Source organism: Notamacropus eugenii, chromosome 6, assembly GCF_028372415.1.
Source record: "Notamacropus eugenii isolate mMacEug1 chromosome 6, mMacEug1.pri_v2, whole genome shotgun sequence".
NCBI lineage: Eukaryota > Metazoa > Chordata > Mammalia > Diprotodontia > Macropodidae > Notamacropus > Notamacropus eugenii.
Genome location: NC_092877.1, coordinates 211458588 through 211484686, shown reverse-complemented (window position 1 = coordinate 211484686; position 26099 = coordinate 211458588). Strand labels below are relative to the sequence as shown.

The window sequence follows — 26099 nt, the reverse complement described above, 5'->3', positions numbered from 1 at the left end:
TTTTTAAAAAAGGTAATGGTTTACAATGCCATATTAAAACATTTCTGCTGATGATGGAACTTTGCTCACCCAACAGAATAAAAATCCAATTATACCATAAAAGACATTAGAAGCAGGTACATTTGAACATGTTCCTTTGTACAAAATAGCCTCTCAGTCTTTGAGAACCCCAATCTTTCCTTGAGTTTGGGGGTTACCTCCTACTCCACGAAGGCTTCCCACACCCCAGTTCCCTATACTCTGCTATGCCCTTTCCTCTCTAGCTCAAATTACTTTCTTTCCATCAGTTATGTACTTTTCAATTCCCACACCAACCCCTCCATAACCCAAGGTAAGCTCTGTGAGTTGGGATGGCTTTTTTCTCCCTTCCAATGCCCAGTACTTGGTATATAGCCCGTGAATAATAAGTGGACATTGGAGTGATTTTCCCCACTTCCACTCACGGCAATGCCTATAAGAAGTATGATGACCCCGCAGAATCCTGGTTCTCATTTAACTAGATGTGAGATCTTCTCAAGGACAGGCCTGATCGATTCCCTCCTCTCCCCATGTCCCCCCAACCCTCAAACATAAAACTTGTTTGGCTTTCTACCCTTCCTCTCCACTCCGCTTTCACAAAGACTCCTCTGTCTTTTTTCACCGAGTAAATTCTGCTCCTCAATCTTCCAAATCCCTCCCCCCTCTCAGTGCTGGAGGCAGAAAGGTGGTTGGGGGTAGACTACATTCAGATGTTTAACCAGCCGTGGGACTCCAGGGCTGAGACAGTGTCTGCCTCAGTTCCCGCAGCTGTAAAATGAGGATAACATAGGGTTGTGAGGATCAAATGAAGTTTTTGGAAAGCACCTAGCAAAGGGCCTGCCACATGGTAAATGTGACAAACGCTTCTGGCTTGTGAACTACTTGAGGACAGGGACCTTGTTTTTACTCTTGTATCAGTTCCTTGAACATAGTAAGTACTTACTAAAAGCTCCTTTCCTTCCCTTTGAAACCGGAAAGGCAGCCTAGATGAACTCAACAGTCCATACAATACCTAGAAAACCAAGGGAATCTATACATATTGCCACTCCTCTAACCTTAAAAAACCCTTAGTAATAGAATAATTATTTCTTAAAACTTAAGTGACTAAAATTAAACAGGCAATTTACTGTTAAATTATAACTCAAAAGCATTTCTGGAATTCTATATGGGAAAGAAAAGATCCCACAGCAATGAAGCCAGGAATCTCTGAACTAGAGATCAATTTTATTAAATTAAATTTGGGAGCCATAGATTCTTGTACAATGAGAAAATTATAAATGAAGCAGAATTCATATTGAGAAAAATGGACAAAAGTAGCATTGTATGCTAAAGTTCACCCAAGGGTATTTGCAACATCAAAAAAAAAAGTTTCTGATGTTTTGTCTCCCCCATTAGAACGTGAGCTCCCAGGACTGTCTTTTCTATTTGTATTCTCAGTGCTTAATAAATGCTTTAGTCATTCGTTTCTTAAATATTTGTGAAAAATTTGAAAATGCTGATGATCATTTAAATAAAAGCTGAAATCAAATACCTGAACCAGAAAACAAGGTAATATTAATATATTCCAATGGTAGCCAAAAGTAATTCAACCATAATTCATACATTATAGTTAAAATAAAATGTCAAAAAGGCAGCAAAAGAGCTAACATTGAACAGCATCCCAGGTAGCTAAGAGAGCTGATGGTTACAACAGTTAAGACCTACTCTAAATGACCAATAATGCATTGTATACAAAATTTGTTTTATCACTAGTTTTTCCTCTGAGAAATAAAAATCCTATCCTGAACAATGATCCTGAAAAAGAGAGATTCAAGTTTTGTGAACTTCAGTGCATTTCAGGTAGTTCACTAAAGTGGCAAATTCTGGGAACATTAAGCTCTTTGTGTCCTCTGAAATGCTTTTAACAAGGTCATATTCCTTTTATTCAAGAAATATATTTACTCTTCCTTGTCTAAGGACTTATACCCTAATTTATCTCATAAAAATTTTCTGAATGCTTTCAAAAGTATATCTAAGAACGCAATAGGTTATTTTACTGGTGATCTCAAATATGACCTACATTTTTCTAGATACCTGCACAAACATTTAGGGTAATGATAAACATTTATATAAAGCTTTGCAAAGTAACTTCTTTACAACATTTCCATGAGGTAAGAAGTACAAGCATCATTAGGCCCATTTTACACAGGCTTGGGAAGGTTCACTGACAACTTATAATCACTCAATTAATAATAATCACTCAGCAAATGTGGAGTCAGGAATTGAAACCAGACCTAGTTCTAAGGCAGAACTGCTGATACGTTACCAGACTTCTTCATCAGAGAAACCTTTTATAGTGTAAGAGAGCCTGCTGATTCAATAAAAGCTGATATGCAACATATACACAATCTTATCTAACAAGCTGAAGGACCAAAGAGATCTTTCTAGCAACGTTATTTCTGTAGGAAACGGGATAATATGGTCAAATGTACCAGAGATTGAGAACAAGCATTAACATGAACCCTGTTGGTGGCACGAAGGATAAAATCACTGAAAATGAAACGCAACCCCATGGAAAGTTGAGCATATAAGAAATTTATTTTTTATTCAATTTGTAAAGGTCCCTTTTTAAACAAAGAAAAAAGGATGGTATAGTTCTCTCAGGACACTGGTTTATTCATTTGACATTTTCTCCATCACACCACTCTTCATTGTGAAAGCATCAAAGCAGAAAATCATTACAATACTTGCACAGTGTCGCTACTAGCTGCATCAGTGTTGACTTGTATAAAACTATAAACAATACAAATTCAGTGTGAGATTCCCTCAAGAGTCTCTCAACTAGCTAGATATACACAGCAGAAGAAGTCTAAAGCAGAATATACTCCCCAAGAGTGCAGGAGGGGAAGGGAAATCCAACATGTATCAAAAACAGTCAAATTGAAATACTCAGACCTAACAAATTCTACAAACAACAGTAATTTTCATTGCATATAAAGTAAACCGTGCTAACATCCCTTCAGTGGGCAATCTACAGTAAAGTATTAAGCACATAAAGTAAAAATGCAAGGTAAAATTATTCTAACATAGGATTAACTCCAGGCTGTATCTGTTTCCAACAAAATACTGGGCTCTGACCCACTTTACTTCATTCAAGTCATAAGCCAAAGATTTTATTTGGTAACTGACACCAAAGAACGGACTATACATATCCACTTATAAATTTTACCATATGAAAGATGGAAACTCATTTTCAAATGTCACTGAACTCAAAGCAAAAGTCCTTTCCTCCATATAAACATTGCAAATTGGTGTGAGAAATCTATTCTAAGGTTGAATTAGCTCAGACCTTAAAAAAGAGAGAGCATGGGTCTTCTCTTACCATAGGCTCAACTAGAAAAGTAAATGAAAGCAGCTACGTCCAAGTATAATAAACTAAGGAAAGTAATTAGGACACATTTTTGGCCTCTCAATTTCTATCTTCACTGTGTACAACTCAGTTTTTACAGAAAAATATCAATTTTTGGTGATAGTATTGGGCTTGGTGACCAGTAAATATTAAAAAGGAACTTAATTCTGAAAGAGCATCCCACTGTAACAATACCTAATCACCAAGTCCCACTCATGCAACAGACTAAGACTTCACTTTAACTAGGAAACCACCAAATGGAAGCTTTACTTTTCCCAAAAATCAAAGTGTAAAAAATGATAGTTGTGGCATTCCTCTCCAGATTAATGCTACATGGATATATCCTCCCCAAAAGTCAGTTAACAGAATGAATCAATGTGTTTCAAATGAAGAAAATTACATTGACTTTTAGGAACCGTGATACAGGTGCATTGTGCCCAAGATAGTATTATCGTACTTCTCCTCCACTTTAACAGAATTGGAATGCTCCACAACACTATTAAGTTCTGGGATGCTCTCAGCTGTGTCCCCAAACCCATGGTAATGTCCATAGTGCAAATTATCTCCAATATCATCTAACCAGGAAGGTCTATTAGCTACACAGCTACTCGGGCTCCCATTCAGGTGCAGAGAGCCACACATATCTGGAGAAATGTTCATAGTCTTTTCTGATTCTTCAGCACCATTAACAGAGGGAGTTTTCTGGCTATTTGCAAATGTCAGTCCTGGAATTAATCCACTGCTAAATCCATTAGGTGCTGTTAAGCATTCTCCATTCCTGTTTTCCATCCCATTGAGCTGTGTCGTGGAAGGGAAGTCCAAATGTCCATTGGTGGCATATCCACTTGTCAACGTATTCAAAACGGAGCTACTGCTATTCATATCTGCATTAAGAAATACACCTGTCACCAAAACTCAGAATCAATGGGGGGGAAAAACATAAAAAACTTGGCTGTACTTAAATGAAACCTCTTTATTTTTCAAAATCAATTAGATCTTCTGTAAGGTATTTTTTATTTTTAAATTTTCAAGATACCTTGCATAGGTATGTTTAAAAACAAACGACAAAATAGTACAAGTTGTGACTGTTATGATTTGAAAAACAACTTGGCATTTAAAAGATATGGGGCCAAACTGAGAGACTTGAGCTATCGTTACTCACTTTATAAAGCAATCTTTAAACTATTTTATAGGAGTTTTCAAAACAACTGTTTTTGGGTCATTCTCAGCTATACTTGAAAAATTCCTAGAAGAGTAAATTCTATCAGACTCAAAAGTAAAAACCAAACTTGATTTTTGAAAAATACACTTCAGGCTTTCACCTTAGAGAGGACTTGACCTGGGTTCAAGTCTAGTCCCAGACAAGTAATGATTTTATCACTGGGTGCACTAGACCTTTAATTTTTTATTATCCCCAGGCAACTTAAAGGCTATAATCCTGGCAGATCTACATTGGTAGAGGGAGTTAACATGTAAGGGTTCCAATGCTTATAAAGTCAAGGACCTAACCCACCCCTTCCAAGAAAAAGTACAAAATGGTTTTCCCAAAGGATTAAAATGAAGTGTAACACTTCATTCATGATCAAGAAAAACAGTCCTTAAAGTAACTGAAGCAGGTTAATTACAGAAGCTTTCTATAAAAACAGAAGACGATGCAGTGTTGTAAAGCAAGTCCAGACTAACAGTTTAGGAAAACGCATATGCAAACTGTATAGGAACAGTTTTCTTTAAGTAACACTCAAAACGGACATAATCCATATGCAAAATGCACAAGCCAGAATGCTTACGAAAAGAAAACAGAGAAATATTACTGATATCCATGCAAAAGGCCATTTTAAATGACTAGTTCTGAATTTTATTAAAATTATTATATTTAGGATACATTTAAAAATAAGTAGGGGGAACATTTGATTTTTGAAGCTCAATACAAAAATTTATTCAGTAAAATATCGATAAAGAAAAAATACCCATTACAAGTACTGGAACAGACCAATACATATTACAGTTCTGTACTTTGTAATCAAAAGTATATAGGTAGACATGAATACAGAGAATAAAGTAGTTTAATATTGCCTCTAACCTGGGACTATTAAGTAAGGTTTGCCACTTAAAGTGCTGCTCTATTATAATAAAATGTCGCCTCCCAATGACCACTTCTAAAAGCTTTTCACACACAGAAGCATTTGATGCACACCTTGTTACCTGCATAGCAGTGCCCTATCCAAGTGCGTACTTTTAGGTTTTTCCCATCTAAGTACTTCTCTACATTGCACATTTACGCTCCATCTTCACCTCCTGCCCCCATCTCACCCCTCTCAAAAAAATAAATAGGAGGATGAAGATAGACAAAGATTACAATGTCCCAAGAGCTGTCAATTTTTGTCTGGTAACAAATTTATAACCTTTTTAAAGGTAAAAATACATTCATCAAGACCATGGTTTCCATAAAAATCTGCTAAAATGGAGGAAAATGGATACTTTCTCTGATCTTTCAAGTTGAACCTATAGCACAGTGTCTCAGACAACAGCATAGTGGAAAGATCTGGAGTTAAAAAAGGAGAATTTTGAATCCCAGTTTGGTCATTTCTGTTGACTGACCAGGACAAATGACATAACCACCCTCATCCTTAGTCTCCTCATCTATAATATGGGGATGATAATAGTTTCACTTCATATCTCACAGCCAAGCATAATGGAAGTATCAGCTGTTATTAAATTCAAGAGTAGATGTGACCTAACCTAGTAGTACTACCAAGAATGACAACTATGTAATTCCTGTTTTTCAAAAACAAAGCCACTTTTCCTTAAAGATAAAATCTGGCCATGGGGCCGCAGTATCCACTTGAAAGATAAGAGAAAAAGAAAGAAAAATAAAAACCTTGACAGTTCATGTGTCCGATTAATTATCCAAATCTCTTTAACGAGATAGAAATAGCAGACAGTGTAATTGGGTTCCCAAAGGTAATTAAAATAGCTAGTCAATTGCTCAAAGAATTGGGTCTGTTGCTTCAAACCTAGCTTACTTTGATCTGATATACTTTTTAAGGAAGAACACGGGGAAGCTGGGCAGCCTATTTTCATGACTTAAGCGGAATTAAAAGTTACTATAAAGGAATTAACGTTTTTCTTAAGCAGCTAGGTTAAAGCAAATTAGTTCTAGGGATCAACAACCTAAAAAAGCCCACGCCAAGTAATACAGCCTCATAACACTATCAGTGAAGGGAAATAAAAATTGTAAACCCACCAGAATCTTGCTTTAACATAATAAAATAAAATGACAAGACCATCTCAGATCCTGCTCAGAGGGGCTTGGTTAGTACAGTCAATCCCCAATCTGCCACTCAACATCTGACCATTCTGTTCACTTAATGCTGCCTGATAAAGACCTATACTTCCCTTCTGGCTGCCTTTACCTGCTCATTCCACAGTTTCCACCGATGTCCGAACAGACGAAGGCAACAGCACATACACAGCCCGGATTTTGCCTTATGGCGGATCTGCTTTAAGATGCAGCCTCCAGGAATGCATGGCATCTAAAAGCGGGGCCCACCTGTACCAGAGTGATCTTGTTATAGCAGGGTCTCACCTATACAGGTGTACCTCGCTTTAAGCCAACCCAATATATGAAAATCCAGATTTACACAAAGAGATAACTTAGGGGGCAAGTATTTGCTTTAAAAAGGATTCACAATAAGATTCCTTCAGATATTCAGCCCCTCCCAGCAATTTAAAAAATTTGATTTATACACTTTTCAGGAATGCCTCCATCTACTGCATAAAGTAAAGCAGATCTGTAACACTCCCACGGCACAGATCATAAAGGGCAGCATTCTGGCAAAGCTTCTGGGTAGAAGTATAATATACTTAGGAATATAAACATTAGAAGAATACATTTCAAGTGGCTAATTTGTTGAGTTCAATGAGACTAGCTGGAAGTTTAAATTAGGATAAGAGGGCAGAGTTTGGTTCATTTTCCTAAATAGCAGGTCCCTGAAACTTTAAGAGTAGTAGTGAAAAACTAATTATTGCTAAAAAATAAGTGAAAATCATTCCTGTTTCAGGATTTTTAAAAAAAAAATGTCAGAGGCTAATAATTGTAACTGATAAAAAAAAAAATAATGTGCCTACTGGCACAGAGAGCTGAGCAGGTTTTTGTCTACTCTGAAACGGACTTGAACTATGAGAATGATTTCTAATTTCAGCAAAGTAAACTGCTAGGAAGTCCCACAGGAACAGCTGAAGGTCAACATATCTGACTTACAAGGTTATCTCAGTGCTTCTCTTTTATTACGTTTTGCTTTATGGAATAGCTTTGGTATTTATCCATCTGCTTGGTTATATAGATCTTATATAACTTAAGTAAACTTGGTTACTATTTTAATTAAAGCATCATCCATTTGGGAGTCCCTATCTAATCTTTAAAAAAAAGTTCCTAGGATTTCAGATTATTTATTAACAAGATAATTACACCTACAGAAACTGTTTACTAATATACTTGTATGGCTTTAGTGTTTAATATACTAAAAACATCATATTACATTTCCAAAAAGATATATAGGCATATATATGCTTCCTTTTAAAGTTTACTTTTTAAAAATGGCTTTCATGTTAATTCAGAAAACAGAAGATCTATTCTATTATCCTCAAAGATGCACTTGGAATATAGAAAAACAACATTAATAATAAAAATTAGTTTCCATCTGTAAGCATCACTTTTACATTAATAAAATTTTCAAAGTCTTAACCTTTCAAGTACATGGAAAGACTGAGAAAAGAGCTCTTAAACTAATATAACAAGATATATTTGTGGTAACTTTTATAGAATATTCTAGAATACTATTATGAAATAAACCTGTTGCTATTTGAAAATTCAAAATGTGTACATTTAACTATTACTACAAACAGTTCTAAGCCTATGAAATCAGACATAAAAAACTTATAAGTTTTGCAAATACTTAGGGGTTTTTTCTCCCTCTTTTTAATTTAAGTTTGTTTTAGCGAAAGCTAAATAGGTTCATTTTTTGCTTTTTCACTAACCATAATCCTCTAGCAATTTCTACATTAACATAACTACTTTAGAGCTATCTGTTATTAAGGTACATATTACCCTGAAAACACTACCAGTACACTATGTGTGAGATGCAAAAAGTATTTCAAAGTTAAAAAAAATTAAAAACTCTTTAAAAGATAAAGGCACATTAAGTTTAAGCCTCAAAGCAAAACAGGAAGAGTGACTTCATAATTATCGTATATATCCACACTAAGTGTGTCAAGAAATGTTTCCTTGTGTCCACAAACACCCAAAAGAACGGGCTTCAGAGTAATACAAGTTTCCAAGACACTGGACAACAACGGGCAAAAAATTCAAAGAAAGTTTTGTATCTTAGAAATAGTAGGCATACTGATTCTTACAACGACAAGGGGTTTGCATTGATGTAACTGTATAGATTTCTATCTCTTTTGGTCCAATAGAACCACTCTCCTGTTGTCTGATGTCTTCAACCATTTGAATGTGGTTGCAGTTAACAGGAAACTGTCCACTCCCACCTGATACAACAGCAAACTCTCTATCAATGTGCATAGAGTCAGCATCCTCATCAGCACCTCCGTTCACTTGTGGTATGGAGCAAAGAAAGCTCTGAGCTGGTTAAAAAAAAAAAAAGATAGGATTTTAGGTTATTCCACACATATGAAAGAAAACACCAAGACAAATACTGATTCCATGTTTTCAAAGCATACAACAGTGTGATGCCTAATTTTACACACACACAGACACACACCCCTTTCTTGGAAGTAGCAACACCCACTTGGGTTCTACTTGATGGGATACGGTATTTGAAGCATACTGTGTTTCCATTCTAAGTTTTTATTTCCAGAGAAATTTTAAACACTCAACAGAAATGGTGATATATTTCAACATGCTTCCATGGATGAAAATTTCTAGCAACCAGAAATTATTTAATGATACAAAGTGTTTTTAAGTTGTTATATTTTTACTTTTTTGTCATAAGCATGCTAATTTGAGCCAACAGAGATCCAAAAGAGGAGCTGGCATAAACTAAAATGTGCAAATAAGCCAATGTTTAGAAGGGATTACTGAGTTTCAATCGAGGTTGTACAATGTCTCACCAAACAAGAAGTCAGCATTTATGCACCACTTTCATATCTGATACATTCCCTCACTAACACCTTGGGCATTACAAGGCATTACTTTCATGTTACAGATGAAGAAACAAAGATAGATGGCCATTTTCCCTTGGTTACACAGCTCTAAGATATCCTAAGAGGGATTTGAGGCCAAGTCTCTCCTGACTCTCACTGCCTGCTGCCTTTCCCCTAGTAGTGCCTCCTTTCTCTTGGTTTGATCTGAATCCACTCATGAAAATCCCATGGAAATGTGAGACTAACTGTTCTGACCTAGGAAAGTTAACTGGAAGTCAGTAAAATATGGACAAGTCAAGAACACAAAGGTAGAATCAGTGAGGTCAAGTATAATTCCCATAAAGTCCAGTAACAGACACTCTGTAAACATAGTGAGCAAACCTGACCCTGAATATGAGGAAGCACCTTATTCCCTTCTTGGCAATTAGGAGAGTATGTTTGTGGACTGATATGCTGGTTTGTTTTGCCAAATTATTTTTTCTCCCTTTCTTTTAAAAATCCTGTTATACCAGATAGCTCCCGGCAGGGGGGGGGGGGGGAGGGAACAGAAAGGGAAATGCTGATAAATGAAAGTGATGCGTGAACAAGAGATCAATTTAAAAAATTAATGTACAGGAATAGAACACAAGGTCCAAAAATACGTGGAAGGAAAAAATCCTACATATGCCATGTTGCTGTACTACTGGAGACATGAATCACTTAAGCAAAGCACAGGCAGCAGAGTAACAGCAGTTGGAAACTACTCCCAAGTCTGTGCTGAAGTCAGTGACGGTGAAGTTAATGTGCAAACAAACTTAATCAGAAGAAAAGAATCGTACACAATTACACCAAAGGAACAAGGAAGTGGGGAGGTACAGAGGAAGCTTCAACTCGTTCCCACACCAAATGGGGTAAAGGTAGAGGAAGAAAGCTAAGATGTTATTCCTAAATTTGCAAACTGCTCAAAATAATAAAAATTTTAGTTACGTTCAAACTGGGAGGTGGGAAGAGGAAAGTGACTTTGCATTGACACAGGGTTAGAACATTATTAAATATTTTTAAAGACCGAAATTAATTATAGATTGAAGCTGTCTCTCCCACACTCTTCTCCCCCTCCTCCCTGGGGAACAGTCTTCCAAGTGGCTGACATGATATACTTTATTATGAACATGAGGGCTATTCATTCTTGAATAAAACATTTACATTACAATAAATGATAACGAAAATCCAAGCCAACTGTGTAGATATCTACATTTTATAAAGCTATGTGTAATCTTAGAAAAATATCAGTTTCAATTTCCATTATAATAAAGATTCTTATCATGCCAAAAGCTCATTTCAAAGACTCCAAAACTGGATCATCAAAAAGGAACTCATTTTACAGCCTAGACCTGGACGCAGCATTAATGCCCCTTAATGCCTACCTTTCTGAATTTCCAAACTGGGAATTCTTAATGTCTAAATCTGTCCATCTTAACTTTACATAATGATCAAGAACTATTTTTTTTAAAAAGCATTTAGAGCAATGTTATCTTCCAGTTCTCAAGCTTCCAAAAAGAAAGCAGTTAAGTTCATAAGCAGCAAAAAATTAATCCGAAGGGGAAAATGAAATATAATCACCCAATAAGCATTGAATCTTTTAAGAATGAAAGACTGTCATTTCCTAAACAATGGACAGAATTTCCAGAGCAACTCAAAAAACAAACACAGGCAATAATGTGGCTATAGAACAGAACATATGAAAGCACCAAATGAAACATGTATATAGTTTTTCCTTATTTTTGTAGGACACAGGATGAGATTGGGAAGAAAATTTTGAATGGGAGGCCCATGTAAAGAAATTATCGACAAGATATTGGTAATACTTAGGCACCACTTTAAGAGTGAGTTACATCAATCTAGACAGACTTCATTACAGTCAAAAGCTAAGCAAGAGGACTTCTAGTTGACTGCTTGTTAAGCCTCCAGAATAATGCTGGAAGCACACAAAATGTGTAAAAATAATTTCTGACAAAGCTAGAAGTTATGTGGTTTTGAGTCAATACTGGGAGACTCCAGTATGTGTATTTTTTATTTTCCCCTTTTCAGTACTTGCTAGCATATGTGTCAAGTACCTATGACATGAAAGGCCTAAGTGTTTCCTGTATACTATTCTATTAAAAAAATTCTAGCAAGCTTCCAGCAAATTTTCAAAAAAATCACTCTAGCATTTAAGTCACCCACATCTGAATACCAAAGGGCAGGATTTGAATGAGTTGTTTCCATTAACTTGTTTTCCCCAGTCCCATTTTATAGACACTTCTGTTGTGTTGTTAAATGTTTTCTACACTTGGAAAGATGCTTTATACCATCTCATCACAAAAGATATATCTTAAAGTTAGATTAATTCTCAGAAATTTTGGAAAAGTATCAAGGTTCCCAGTTCATTTTTTTCCAGAAAAGTCACTTTAAATGTTAGGTGCGAAGGTAAAGGTCGTCTGCAAAAACACAAGATTTTTCTCTAAATGTTTTAAAAGGAGACCAAACAATAACAACAGTGGAACTGACTGTTTCATATAGGTCACTAGAAAACAGGCTTCTCTGTGCACAAGCAATAACTTGACATGATACGAGGTGGCATATTAGGGCTAGCAGAGTGCTAGACTTTAAAGGGAACCTAGGTACTGGGCAACAATCACCTTTCAGTCACTGCTCCCTCACCTATAAAACACAGAAAACAGCGCCCATCTCACAGACGGAACAAAGGAGGTAAGTGGGAGTGCACAGCATATACATGCCAGCTACTGTTAGCAAACAAGGAATATTGTGTATGCTCTAAGTGGAACAGTTGACTGTATTGACAAGCATAGAGAACAACAATCTGGATATTCCCTCCAGCGATGCAGATTGCAACCCATCCATAAGCACCCATTTTTCCTGTGAGTTATCCTGCCTCTGCCACACAATGTACTAGAGCCTCTATCTTCTAACATTAAAAAGATACAAGTGAAGCACATTGACTTTCCGCCTGTGAAGTAGCTCATATCCTATTTCTATCCGAAATATCAAGACTCGTTACTTCTGGAAATTTCTCCTTCATTACTTTTGTAGCCTGCTCACATCCACTATGTACCTTCCATTGCTGTCCTGTGAAATGCAGTTCCTTGGAGACTATATTGTTTTGTGGAGCTAAAACACTGACAGCATAGTGTTGAAAAGATAGGCCTTCATTTCTGGAGAAAACTTGAGGTCATTAAGAGAAGTGTAATACACTTTAGACAATCCACCTTTGCGGGGTTACTTCGAAATAATAGGAAGTGGATGCAAATCCCACTTCTAGGAGCAATGCTTTCCTGTTTAATCCTAGACCCAACTCCATGTCCATGTCAACTGATTTTATACATATACACTCACCTACTAATCTTTTCACTAAGTTGTCTATCCAACTCTACGTTGTAATTTGGGCAATATACATTCCTGAGTTGTTACAGATGTCTTCAAAGAGGTCAAGCAATTTTCCGGGGCCTGATCCAAAGAACATAAGACATTTGCAAACAGGAACATCTAGAGGACATGTACCAGCGGAACGCTCTTCAACTTGCACTCTGTTCCATCTCCTCTAGAGTCACAATTTTTTTTTATACTTCAGGCCTGTTGTTTATGACCATCAGGTCAATAAACTAAGTTGTTTTATATATTAGGGAATCTTAAATGATTCAGATGCAGCAATGAGATGCCTGGTTTAAAGTCTCCAAGGTAACGCTTTGTTCCACCAAATAAAGTATTTTCCTGTAATTGAGAGCTTGCATTTTTCACATATTTTGGTTAATTACAGTGGTAGCAGATTGCTTGTGATATTGTCTGTTCCCTAATAGTAACTAAAAGATGCCATCAATGCATGGAGAGATGTTTCAAAAACCTTTTTATAAATAAATAAGTATACATGTCAACACTTGGTGTCTTGGTCATCCCTTTCAGTATTGTGTTTTTCCACATTTTAATCTTCTTATTCTCCAGATCCCTTAATATAGTCACAAACTGCCAGCATGGATCCCTTCTACGTACTTGTTCCAATACAGCTACTTCTCCCCATCTTCATTCTCTTTAGTCCCATCTCCACATATATCTGTGACTACGTAGCACCTTTACTGCCCTTGACAGTGAAAGGTTATATGTATAAAAAAAATCTGCAGGTCTTTCCCATTGTTTCTTGGCCTCCATCTACTTCCACCCTTAAATGCCCACAGGATGACTCTGCTTAGTTGGCTCTTTTGCCTGACTTCAAATAAATGAAAAAGTACTTTTAAAGCACCTACAGATTTAAAGGGGTGAAGCTCCAACCCTCGAAAAGCTTAAATTCAAATGCCAAGAGACAAGAAGCCTATTCTGGTTTGGAAAGGTATGATTTTAGCGGATAGAAACACAAGGAAGTAGGTAAACCACTTCTGGAAGCAAAGGCAATACTGATTTGATTAATGCTACAAAAAGCAAAGGGGCCCAGGTATGTGCATCCAGCAAGGAGGACGCTGTTTCTAAGACAGTCCAGCTGAGTAGTCAGTCTGCCTGACACAGGCCCAAGGAGCTCTGCAGACCAAAGGGTCGAATCCTCTTTTACCCTGCTTTGCCTACTACTGCCTTTTCTGGTTTAGGCAGGAATACTGCTCATAACATTAAGATTTGATGAACAAGTTCCTATTTTCAACGCGTGTCGCCTTGGCCCCCATTTCCTCTCCAACAGCACATGTAACATTAAGCTTGCTGTTAACCTCCCACCTGTTATCCACCATCCATTTCTGATCACAGGCAGTAGCTTTTTATTCTTTCTCACATTTTACTAAGGCGGGCAACAAGAGAACAATCTAAGGATGAATGAGTGGAAGGATATGAGCAGGAATTCCCGTGGACTGGATCAATAAGCTACAGCTGCAGCAAAAATTTATGCTTTTTGAGGCATATTTACAATAGTCTCCTCTTAATGCTGCACTTTAAAATGTTCTGCATTTACATGCAAGCTTGAGAACTTTGTGATTAAGAAAAAAGTAATGATGCTACTTGTAACATAAGTAACCAAGAAAAAAAGCCTAACACAGAGTCACCAAACAAGGCAGTCTTCAGTACTAAAAAGCATTCTTTGCCAACCCACACCCATACCCTGAGTCCTGGGCCATCTCAACTCCCAGGGGTTCATATATTAATGCTACTACAGGCCTCCTAAACCTGCACATTCAGTCCTTATTTCTTGTGAACTCTGGTCACACATCACTGCTTGTTTGCCAACTCTAACTAGATAACCCATAAGTATTTCAAACTTTGTCCATGTCAAAATGGAATTCACTATCTTTCTTCGTAAACTTTTTTTCTAAATGGCACCACCATTCTTCCTGTCACAGAACTTTGCAACCTGGAAATCATGAGTTGTCATGTCCATTTTTATCTCAATTATCTCTTTACATTTGACTCCTCTCGACTACTAACAAGACCATCCTTCTCTAGGCTTTCTATATAACTTTTCTTAACCATTGGTGGGGAGCCTGAAGCCTCAAGGCCACCATGTGGCCCTCTAGGTCCTCAAGTGTGGCCCTTTGATTGAATCCAAACTTCACAGAACAAATCCTTTTATTAAGGGCCTAAGCAGCCTCCTGGAACTCTGACCTCTTCTCCAATGCATCTTCCACAGTTCTAACATCACTATATATTGATATACCAAGACAAAAGTTTCAAAATCCCTTCTCTTAAGGAACCACCATTCATTCTGGAGTTTGGCATATAAAAACAAAAAAACAAGTAACTGGGGAGGAGAAAAGCAATTACAGTTAAGAATATCAGAAGTTTGATGATGGAGGTATAACTTAAGCTGAAGTTTGAAGAAAATTAGATTCTAAGAGACAAAGTGGGGAAAGAGTACATTCTAGATAGAGAAGTCAGCCAGGAGGTAGAGTGCCCAGGTGCCACTTCCTTCAAGGGCCCATTCTGGACACCCTTAGTTGCTAATGCTGCGTTACCTTGTTCTAACTTGTATTCATCTGGTAATTTGTGGACATGTTATATTCATCTAGTAAAATATAAACTCCTTGAAAGCAGGGACATTTTCCCACATTTTTATCCATAGCTCCTAGAGCACACACTTGACAGATGGACTTAAAGAGGGATAATAGTAGCTCCCTCCCAAGGATGTTGGGAATATAAAATATTTGTAAAGCAATTAGCATAATGCCCAGGTTACAGGCCAGGCATATGCATACATATGCACGCGCACACACACAATTTTAACTATTTGACTCTGAAGTCTCTACCAATGACTGCTTTAAAACTCTTAGCATCTTAGCTTTGGATGCTGAAGAGGTTCTAAAGGCCATCAGTTCCACACCCCTCATTTTACAGATAAGGAAATTGAAGGGTTAAGTGAATTAATCAGGTCACACAACTAGTCAGTCTCTAAGGCAGGATTTGACTCATCTTACTGATTTCAAGTTCAATGTTCCATCCACCTGTTTACGTGCTTGTTTATGTTTACCTGTTTATGTTTACCTGCCTGTTCACCTCCAAAATAAGAATACTGCTGCAGATACCTAAAAACCTTTCTAGGTTTCTTAGGAATCAAAGACTAGGATAAAATAATTATCTACAAAGGACATCCTTATTTTTTTGTTACATGTCTATGTAAAGATATTATTTTTAAGCTCAACATGCTTTCCTGAGCTTTAACCTACAAAGGAATCTGAGCATGACTTTAAGAAACACAAACTTACCTACGTATCATTTAGAATTCCTGTTCAAAATCAAAACGTTCTGGCCTCCAAGACTTCCAAATACAACACAGCAGTGATTTAGGCCACAGTAAATTCACAACAGCTCTAACACATACTTGGGAAAGGAGCATTCATTCATAAATGCTGACAAGGAAATAATCCCTCATGAAACTTACATGCTATGGACAACCACCGCATACAACCACTTTTCTTTCTTGCTATGTAGTTGCAAGGGAAGCACTTTGTAATTCATACTAATGATCAGTAAGGCTTTATACACGCAAAATGTGACAAAATATCCATCAAATATTTTTACCAGACCAATGACTCAATGAAGTTAATGTTTCTGAATCATATTTTGCACTGGAATACATTCCTTGCTGGTCAATTTTTTTCATTGAATATTTTTGACTGAGAGGGATTTCAACATAAGTAGTAATGCATTTAACATGGGCATAATTCTATAAAATAGAATAAAGCAACCAAAATCCCATAAACCCTTAGTCCACAAGCTAATAGCAAATAAACAAGCATTAAACACATACTATATGCCCAACATTGTTAGAGGCACTAGATACAAAAAGATAAAAAAACCTCTGCTTTCAAGAAACAAAGAAAAAACATGTGTTGGTTCACGCAGTTAACTTTCATTCTTTTTAATTATATAAAACTGGCTAATTGTGTTGTTTTTATTAAGTTAAATCTGCCTCTGAAAAAAGCTAAAACAAATCTTTTAAGGTCAGTATTTTACATCTTATAAAAATAATGGGAAAAAAACAGAAGAAATGAAGTAACAATTATTTTGTAAGCAGTCACAACCTAGAAAATAAGACCCGTTACCTAAAAGATAAGACATATTGTTCAAGTAAAGTAGCAGAAAAAATACCTGTAAAGACTAGTGAATTAGCATTTAAACAACGGTACTTTGAGTGTGCATCACAGTAAGATGTGTTGTCTCAGTTTGATAGACACCACTATAAAATTTATGATTTTGTATAATTGAAGTCTGACTTTGTAATATTATTAAAAACAAAATAGAAAAGCAGAAAGAAAAGGCAGTTACAAATTAAAGCTTTAAGCAATTAACTGTAGGTGACCGCTACTCTTGGAACAGACACTAAAAAGGCTGTCCCAGAAATATTCTTAGTTTAGCCTTTGGTTTAAAACCATACAGCATTTGTACACAACTACCAGAGTTCATTTTGAACATTTATAAGCCAGCAGGGAATTATTATCAAATCTAATTGGTATTCACACTCTTTTGTTTGAATCTCCCTAAGCTTTGTCTACTCATACTAATTAATGAGGCAAAGAGGTAGTACTGCAACTCAAATGTGTTAAGACATCATGAATAACTCAAAACTTTGGGAAAGGCAATCATTTGGGGGAAAGAAACTATTTCCCAAAAATAAAGAAAAACTAATCAGCTTTTTCCTAAAATATTTGCTAATTTTGGCAGTTTATTTGAAATCCACCTACTCAGTAGAATTAAAATTTGTTTTACATTCATATCCTAAATTTTATATGAAGATGGTTCAGTTGTCTTCTGGCTGTCCTAAGTTCTTGGTCAATAAAACAAAGTAAACAGGGGGAAAAGATATTTTCAACTTTAAACCATCTGAAATACCTAAATAATTCACATTTAAGAGGAAGGCATTCAACTAAAATTAACTAGCCACTAAGACTAATTTCTCTGAAAAGCCTGACTTTTATTTTATTCTATACACAGGATTACATCTGTGAGAATACAATGCAATAACCAAGAATATGCCATCAAATGGCAGTTGCGCTGATTAAAACAATATCCCTTCAAAAGGTAGTTTGTTCAGACCAGGTTCCTCTCTATTGACATCTTACAACCAAAATGGCATGTATTTATATGATGGAGAAGAAAGGGAACACTCTATTAAACACAATCTCATTCGTATTAAAATAAGACAGCTGTTTGAATAGTTATCATAATTGAAGCGTATTATTATCTAAAGAATGACGGGCCATGCGACTTTCCTAGGGTCCTTTCAGAATTAAGATTGTAAACAAAAAAAATCAATACTATAAAACATAGCTAGGAAAGAGAATTTTAATGAAAAATTTATCAAGTTCTGTGGGCAGGGGATGAAGGTAGAGGATTTTTCATTTCTAAAGGTGGTCTTTCAGGAACTGGCTTGATCTGACAAAACACAGAAAATGTTATTTCTATACAAACTGATTCCAATGATCTAAGAAGGAACTCGAGACTTTATTCTTTAACATGACACTACTTCCTTTTCATTTAACCTAAAATAACTCAAAAGCAATTATGACCTATATTTATATGAAACATACAGTGGTAATTCCTTTATAAATATGCATGTAAAAATTTTATGGATCATTGGCATATGAAATAAAAATGGCAGCTTCTTATATTTAATATGAAACTATCAATTTGGAGCACTAACAGCCAATCTGAATGAATAAGAACTGGAAAAGTTAACTTGGAAATTGCAATCAAATGGCAAATGAAAGCAAAATTTCAGTTATGAGTATACTGTTAAAGAACTGTGGCAGCATACAATAAGTTTTTTTCAGTAAATTACCTGGGCATTTCAGATAAAATTGCCTAAAATTCACAGAAATGTTTAGTTTTTTTTAATTAGCCTATCTTCAAAAGTCTCCATTTTGCATATCTACATACAGAGAATACGGTAATTTCCTTTTCCTTTCTCTGTACCTGATTCCGTTGAAAGAAAATTACAAAACTGTGGCTAATCTAGGAAATTTCAAATAATTGGAAAATCAAAATAACAGGTATAAAAAAAAAGCAGCAGTATTGCATAATATAAATTACGCATGTATATTACATTCCATAAATGAGTTTGGAACACGTATAGAACAGTAAGTCTTTTGGAATATTACAAAACACCCTATTCAAAAAGTAGTTATTTGAACTCCATGCCTTCAGGGAAAAACATGGAGATGAAAGATTTGAAACTGAAGTTCCACAGTGTTTGCAATGAATCCTTAAATATCACAGAATCAAGACATTTCTCAGATGACTTGAGGTGCTTGGCCAAATTCTTAACCAGTCAAACCTACTTGGGTTCTAATTAAAGTTTACATTCATCCAGCAACAGATCTAACAAAAAAAAAATACTAAGGCATAAAGTATTCTATTTAGTTTTTCAAAAATATGTTAAGGAAAAAATGGGAAATCTGTTTCAAAAAAAAATTGAGTCAACACACATACATACAAAAATATCCAACCAGCAATCCATCGTATATCACCAAATAACACTTAGCTAGGTTAATTATGTTTGACACACTCCGCTCGCTGTCTCTAATTTGCACTCTCTTTGGTAAGCCACCTCATCTCTGGCTCCTCCCCTATAAAATGCACAGCTGGATTAGATGATGACATTAAATGCCTAAGTGCTGTAATCCATATTTTTATGTGAATACTTTCTGAAGTCATCTCAAGGGCCCCCAGAGAGGCAGTGAGTTCACAGGCCCAGATTCTTTCTGTTGCCTAAGAGGAGCGCTCTCATCTTTCCGAGCCTCTCTACCTATGACCCTGTGACACGTACTTTTTAAAAGTATAGGACAATGCTGCTATAGGTGATAAAAATGATTGTTAGATAATTGATAACATTGGTAGAAATTGATAGCATGTTTCTATGTAAACTAATCTGATTCCTCTTCTCCATTGTAGATTTTCGTGTTTAAATGTTTTTAAAAATTAGTCATTCTTCAAAAACTGTCAACTTAGTCATAAGACACATAATTCTTAAAACCTATTTATAGAAATAGAGGGGTCAAAATTAGAAGAGAAATGAAGATCCTATGCCCCCAGGTTAAAGTGGCTAAATAGCCAAAAATAGGAATAAGACAAATAAATTTTGTCTTGGCTTCAAATCCAGTTTAGAAAGTTCTACTGCATGCCAATTTGACATCAAAAGCCTGGTATTACAGTGTTCAACTAAGAATTTTTATTTTAAAAATTATGTCTTGTTGAAAACTGAAAACAAATTTTTAAAAGTTTTAAAAAGAAATGAACTGGTTGGAAAGTTCACATCAGGAGATGAAAATGAGTTTTATATACTTCTATATGATACAGTAAAGGAAGTGTATGTCTTAATATCACAATCCTTTTTAGGTATGTAATATAGCTTTTATATTGTGTAATGATTAAATGCATTTTTCTTCAACTAAAAAAATAAAAATTATGTCATGACAATAAATCTATATGAATCAGAGCGGACTATTTTACCAAAATAAATAGTAATGAAGAATACACCCCAAGTTATCACTGAATAACTGTTGCGATTTAGTACCAAAATTAAAGTTACATATTATGCCTTCAGTATGCTGACCGAAAAACAAATTGCGGCAATCAAAAATGTGCCTGGAATCAAACAATAAAAGAACAAGAATACTAGCATGTGCTAACTACGTGAAGAGCCCAAGGAACCACCCTATTAAAAAATGTCAGAGAACTTTAATCAAATATATGATAGGTTAGGGCCAAATCATGGCTGCTACTGATTCTCCTCATGTCTGATTTGTGACTGCTGATTATATGCACAAGGATATACTTATTTAGGGTGGTTTTGGGGCTTTTTTTTTAAACAATCAAGCATTTATTAAATGCTTACTATGTTGGTGGAACAAGTGCCATTCTTTTGTGAATTCTGTCCACTGACATTGCTGGCTGGAAAACGTTTACCTAAACACATATATCTGTAACTGCCGTCTCATGGACACCCAGGATATGAAGTACTAAACAAGGGGTCTTAAGACAATATGAACTCTTTAAAAGAATTAGGTCAGAAATATGGGCCATAAGCAAATATAAAGACACCATTAGTCAATATTCATCTGAAAAACGCATTAGCTCCGTTTTTCCACATTCTAACCACAGACTTAAAGACTCTTTATCTTTGAGATCACCCCCCAAATCGGTCATAAACTGAATCAAAGTGCACAGCAGGGGAACACTCTATTTTTCAAACTCCTAGAATTCCTAAGGAATTGAGGAAAAGCAACATATCAGAGACTGGCCCTTCTGAATATCAAAGCAGAAAGCTGGGAAACCATTTTTGAAACGACAATCGTATCTGTCGATCTGATGTAGATCGCAACATCTACAACGTATCTACCTTTTAAATTTCACTTGGATATGCAAACTTTGTACATGGGCTTGCTCTCCATTGGTACAGATTTAATACAGAAATGCTCATTTGGAGAGGCCTGGACTGATAAAGGTAGGAATTACAATGGACAGAATTTAAGTCAAAATTTTGGGGTTTTTGGGTAGGAAAGCTCCTGTAACTCAGAAAAATAGCAGATTCAGTATACTGATTTGATTTAAAGGTCACCTTTCAAATACTAATGGAAGATATTTAAGAATTCTTATGCTCATATCAGATTCACTGTTTAATTAAACCACACAAATCTGTCTCATGATAAACAAACTAATATGTTCCTTTGACTTACACACAACCTAACCAGCCACCTCCCCAAACCTCTGCCCTTAGGCTTACAGTAAGCAGTCATAATTACGTTTTTTAAATGACTTAAAGCTTTGCCAAACTTATTAGCTACAATCCATGCCATATTTAAAATAGGTTTTTATGAATCATTTAAGCCTTAGGAATAAAAAAAACCTGAGAAGTCAGCTACTCCAAACTTCTACTTGATACAGAATCCCTACTTTACAAACTCTGTGGATTAAATCCACTGACAGGGAACTCCTGTCAATGATTACATCATTCTTTAGTTCATTAAAAAGTTAACAAACAGCACCTATGCGAAGTGTTGGGAATATAAAGTCAAGATCAAAATAATAATTTTTTTTTTTTAGACAAGCAAAAACAATTTCTTGGGAGAAATCAGATCCAAATGTTAACGTCTCACTTGGCCTTCAAAGGCACTGATGCACATCTTTCTCCTATTTCTCTCCTTGTAATGGTGCTTTCTTTCCTTCTCAAACATCAATCCTTTCCTCTTCCTCCAATTCCTCTTTACTTCTGTCACAATTTTTTTCAAATAGCAACTCTCCCAGCTCCCAGTTGGCCCCCTGTATTTAATAGGAGCACATTAAGAATCTGTGGGGTTCTGCCTGTAGATCCCATGCCCTTTGTCATATTGTAGAACATTAGACAGGCAAAGAGTCTTCTAATAAAATCTTCTCATTTTAGCATTGGAAAAACTGAGCATCAGAAGAGGGAAGGGACTTGTAGAGGGTCTCGTAATCAGAACTGTCTCCCAGTTCAGTATAATCTGTTGAAATGCCTATTGTGAGTCCTGCCCTGTGCGATTCACTGGGTCTGGGAAAGGGGCAGAATGATCAAAATAATTCTTATCTTCAAGGAACTTACACTCTGGTGAGGAGAAACATGTACAAGATTAAGTAAACTTTTTTGCCATTTGAACTTGCATTCATTGACTCATTGGTATAGGGAAGTCTTGATGAGGAAACTCCCTTGTTAAGGTAGATCATCAATTCCTCTGAAACCGACAATTTTACAGGGTTCCTGGGGCATAGGGAGGTTATGTGACTTGCCTACAGTCTCAGAGAATATATACTAGAGGCAGGACTTTAAAACCAGGTCTTCCTGGTTGAGATTGCTTCTCTCTCATTTCATGTTGCAAAAACATTGAAGTAGATACAAATCAGTCTAGAAAGAAATGTTGAATTCATATTGTGAAGGTCCATTCTATTACAGGGAAAATAACACTTCCTGGAGACAAGAGAAAATCAATGAAGCTTCGTAAGCAGGGAAGTGATAATCAGATATATGCTTTCAGAATATCAATTTGGAAGCTTCAGTGTAAGAGGAACTGGAGAGGTTAGGTGCTGGCAGACCAACTATGTGAATAGTACAAGTGAGAGGTGATGATTGTCCTGGCTGTGGGTTTCATTATGAAATTCTCTGCAAACTTACATTCTCTGAGCCTGATTCTGCTCTCTAGCACTATACAAAAGGGAGGGAGAGGAAGCTCGCTTTAGAGCTCCACTGCATAACTTACCTGGGGTCACAGGACTGGCTGATGACTTAGGTGGGACTCGATAACAGGTCACTTCTCTATCCACTGCACTGCACCAGACAAAGACCTAACTCCAACTAAAATATTGAGGTTATATCCCCTCCACTCTGTTAATGTCCCCTTCAAAATGTGGCATCTGGAACATTGCAAATATGCTGATCTGCTTCCCTGTGCCAAGATACTGTTAATGAAGCCTGAGATGTCATTAGCTTTTAGAGCAGATTATCACCGTGCCAGTCAAATCATACTGATCTTACAGCTAAGCTATGTGGACCCTCCATTTATACAGTTAATTTATTAACTATGTGCAGAATTTTGCAGTTAAACTTGTTTCTTCTTCCTGATTTTCCAGTCTTACCCTGACAAAATATTTTTGAATTCTTATTCTATAATCAAATTATTATTTATTTCCTAATTGTGGTGTTATTTACAAATGAGTAACTTGACTAATAAGTTTATGCTTAATAAAAAGTCAGAGCCAATGTCTAATCTATAGATACTATTTTTATACAGGCTAAAATAGTCCAACTATGTCTTTAATCTCTCTCAAAGCAGTACAGCACATATAAAACTATTGAAAGGGAAGCTTAGAACGGAGAATTAAAATAAGTAAACTGTTTGCATAGGATACCTATGATTTAAAGAACAATGTCTGAGAAAAAAGCCACTCACAATTGATATAAGTTTACTTACCTTATATGCAGAATACTGTGTTAAAATGACACACAGTGCACCATTGAAAGACCAGGTCAATTTATGTAAGGGGGTATATTTTTGTCTACCAGAGGGTCAAAATGGTCATATTATCATACTACCAGAAAGTTTTCTTCACAAGCTCAGTAAAAAAACAAATAAACCAGGCACAATGGCAAAATTTTTTAATAGTTATATTTCAAAGACAAGTACAAGACAGAAAGTATTTCTATAATCTATGTCAAAAACCCCAAGTAAACTTGAGTGGGAGCAAGAATATATTAACATTTGTTCTTCAGCATGTTTTGAGCCTGTTAAAATTTCCCTCTTATTCCACCTTTTCATAAAAGGCCAGTCTTCACAGCTACATGGAAGAAAACTTGAAGGTAACCAAGAGTACTTCTCTTGGTGCATGATCTCCTTGTCTGTGAAGTTCCCACTGATGTCTAAGGGAGCTTTCAGCCTTTATGGCTAGAATAAGTGAAGATGCAAAAAAGGAATGTGCTCATTAAAACTAGTTTCTTCCCCACCTCTAAAGCAGCCTCACCTTCAGTTCTAGCCTTCTTTATTCCAGGAGACTCGACATCTTCAAAGGACCGCTTTCGATTTGTCCCACCACTAACATGATTAGGAAATGCATTCTGATGAGCCCCATTTAAGGTGCCATTAGTATAGAAACGATTCAGATGACAGTTCTGGAGGTTTAAGAGAAACTGGGCACATTCTTGGAAACCCTGGGTTTGTGCAATGTCTGCTGCCGTCAGGCCACTGGCATTTCTTAAGCTGCATAATACAAAGAAACTGAATTACATTCCATTAGCAGTTTAACTTGGCTGCTGCACCTGCTGTTCTTACTGACTAACTATCTGCAGGTGATATGAGAGAGACAGAGAGAAAGACTATAACAAATTTACAGCAAATTTTCGTTAAAGAATAAATCATCTTAGTTCTTTAACTAACTTTTGCTCTTATACATCTGGTTTCTAAGCAAGATTTGGAAGACAGTGTATGAAGACAAAAATCAATATTCTAAACTCCCTTTAAAAAGTTATATTCCTGTTTAACATAAATAGCATAATAAAATGCTTAATCTGAAGAATAAGAACTTTATACTAATTTCAGACTAAGCTTGAATCCTGAATTCTGCCATCTGCCTATACTTATTTTATAATCCAATACTCTACATCTTGAGTAAAAAATTAATTAAATAATCAAAACAAACATGTACTAGCAATTGTCCATGGCATTCATATAGTAATCACTATTCCATCTAATGATCAAGTTTAGGTCTGCTCACAGCAGACTGTATTCCGATATGTGACACTATAAGTGGAAAGCTGGGCGACTACCTTGACTCTGACAACAGATACCCTAGGTATTTTATTCAAAGATCCCATGTATTACTTAGAAACTAAACTTGCATAGATGATTACCTGGTTAGAAAAACTGGCCAAGACAATCTGAATGAATTCCCTCTGCAAAGTCTTCTTACTCACTTACAAATAACTAATCCTCTATGAGAGAACATGCATGTATCACTTCAAAGAATCAAGATTTTGGTATCTTCAATAAAAAGACACAATGAAGTTATCTCGAAATGAAAACTGAGAACAAAGCATTAAATGGAAACTGTAACAGCGAAGGCCTCAGTAAGGTGCCTGTTACTTTTTTCAAACACAAATTAATTGTAAAAGATCAGTCAGGAAGTTTATAGCAAATGGAAATTTAAGGCACAAAGCTATTCCACGCTGAAGTTTGCCTGGAAGACAAGAATACATATTGTTTTGTGGAAGAAAAAAAAAACCTGTAAAAAAGCAAAAAATCAGTTAGCTAAAGGGTCCAAAATATCTAATAAGTAAAAAACTAAAATATTCTCCATCACTATAAAGCAGGGGCAAGATTAAAAGGAACAATTAAATATTAAGTGCCACAATTTGAAATTGCTTTCAGGTAAAGATTTTAAAAAGCCCTTAATCTAAAATCATTTCCTGGAGTCACTAATAAGAATGAGTAACATCCTGAGGCCAAGTATTCCAAAGTCATAGAATCAAAAACAAAACAGAATTTCATGTGCATAGATGACCACAAGATTTAAATTATTCCTT

The 26099-nt window shown here is 35.9% G+C and overlaps 1 protein-coding gene across 3 annotated transcripts in view; it reads right to left on the bottom strand.

Annotated features, from left to right (window-relative positions):
• Nucleotides 1–2576: 2576 nt before the first annotated feature.
• ANKRD10 (ankyrin repeat domain 10) overlaps nucleotides 2577–26099 on the bottom strand; it is a 49215-nt gene continuing 25692 nt past the window's right edge. For all 3 annotated transcript variants that reach the window (XM_072621965.1, XM_072621966.1, XM_072621967.1), the window contains exons 4-6: nucleotides 24542–24777; nucleotides 8954–9049; nucleotides 2577–4290 (exon numbers count right to left, since the gene is read on the bottom strand). In XM_072621965.1, the coding sequence (XP_072478066.1) occupies nucleotides 3815–4290; nucleotides 8954–9049; nucleotides 24542–24777 (808 nt within the window). In that variant the 3' untranslated portion in view covers nucleotides 2577–3814. The remainder of the gene's footprint in view (nucleotides 4291–8953; nucleotides 9050–24541; nucleotides 24778–26099) is intronic.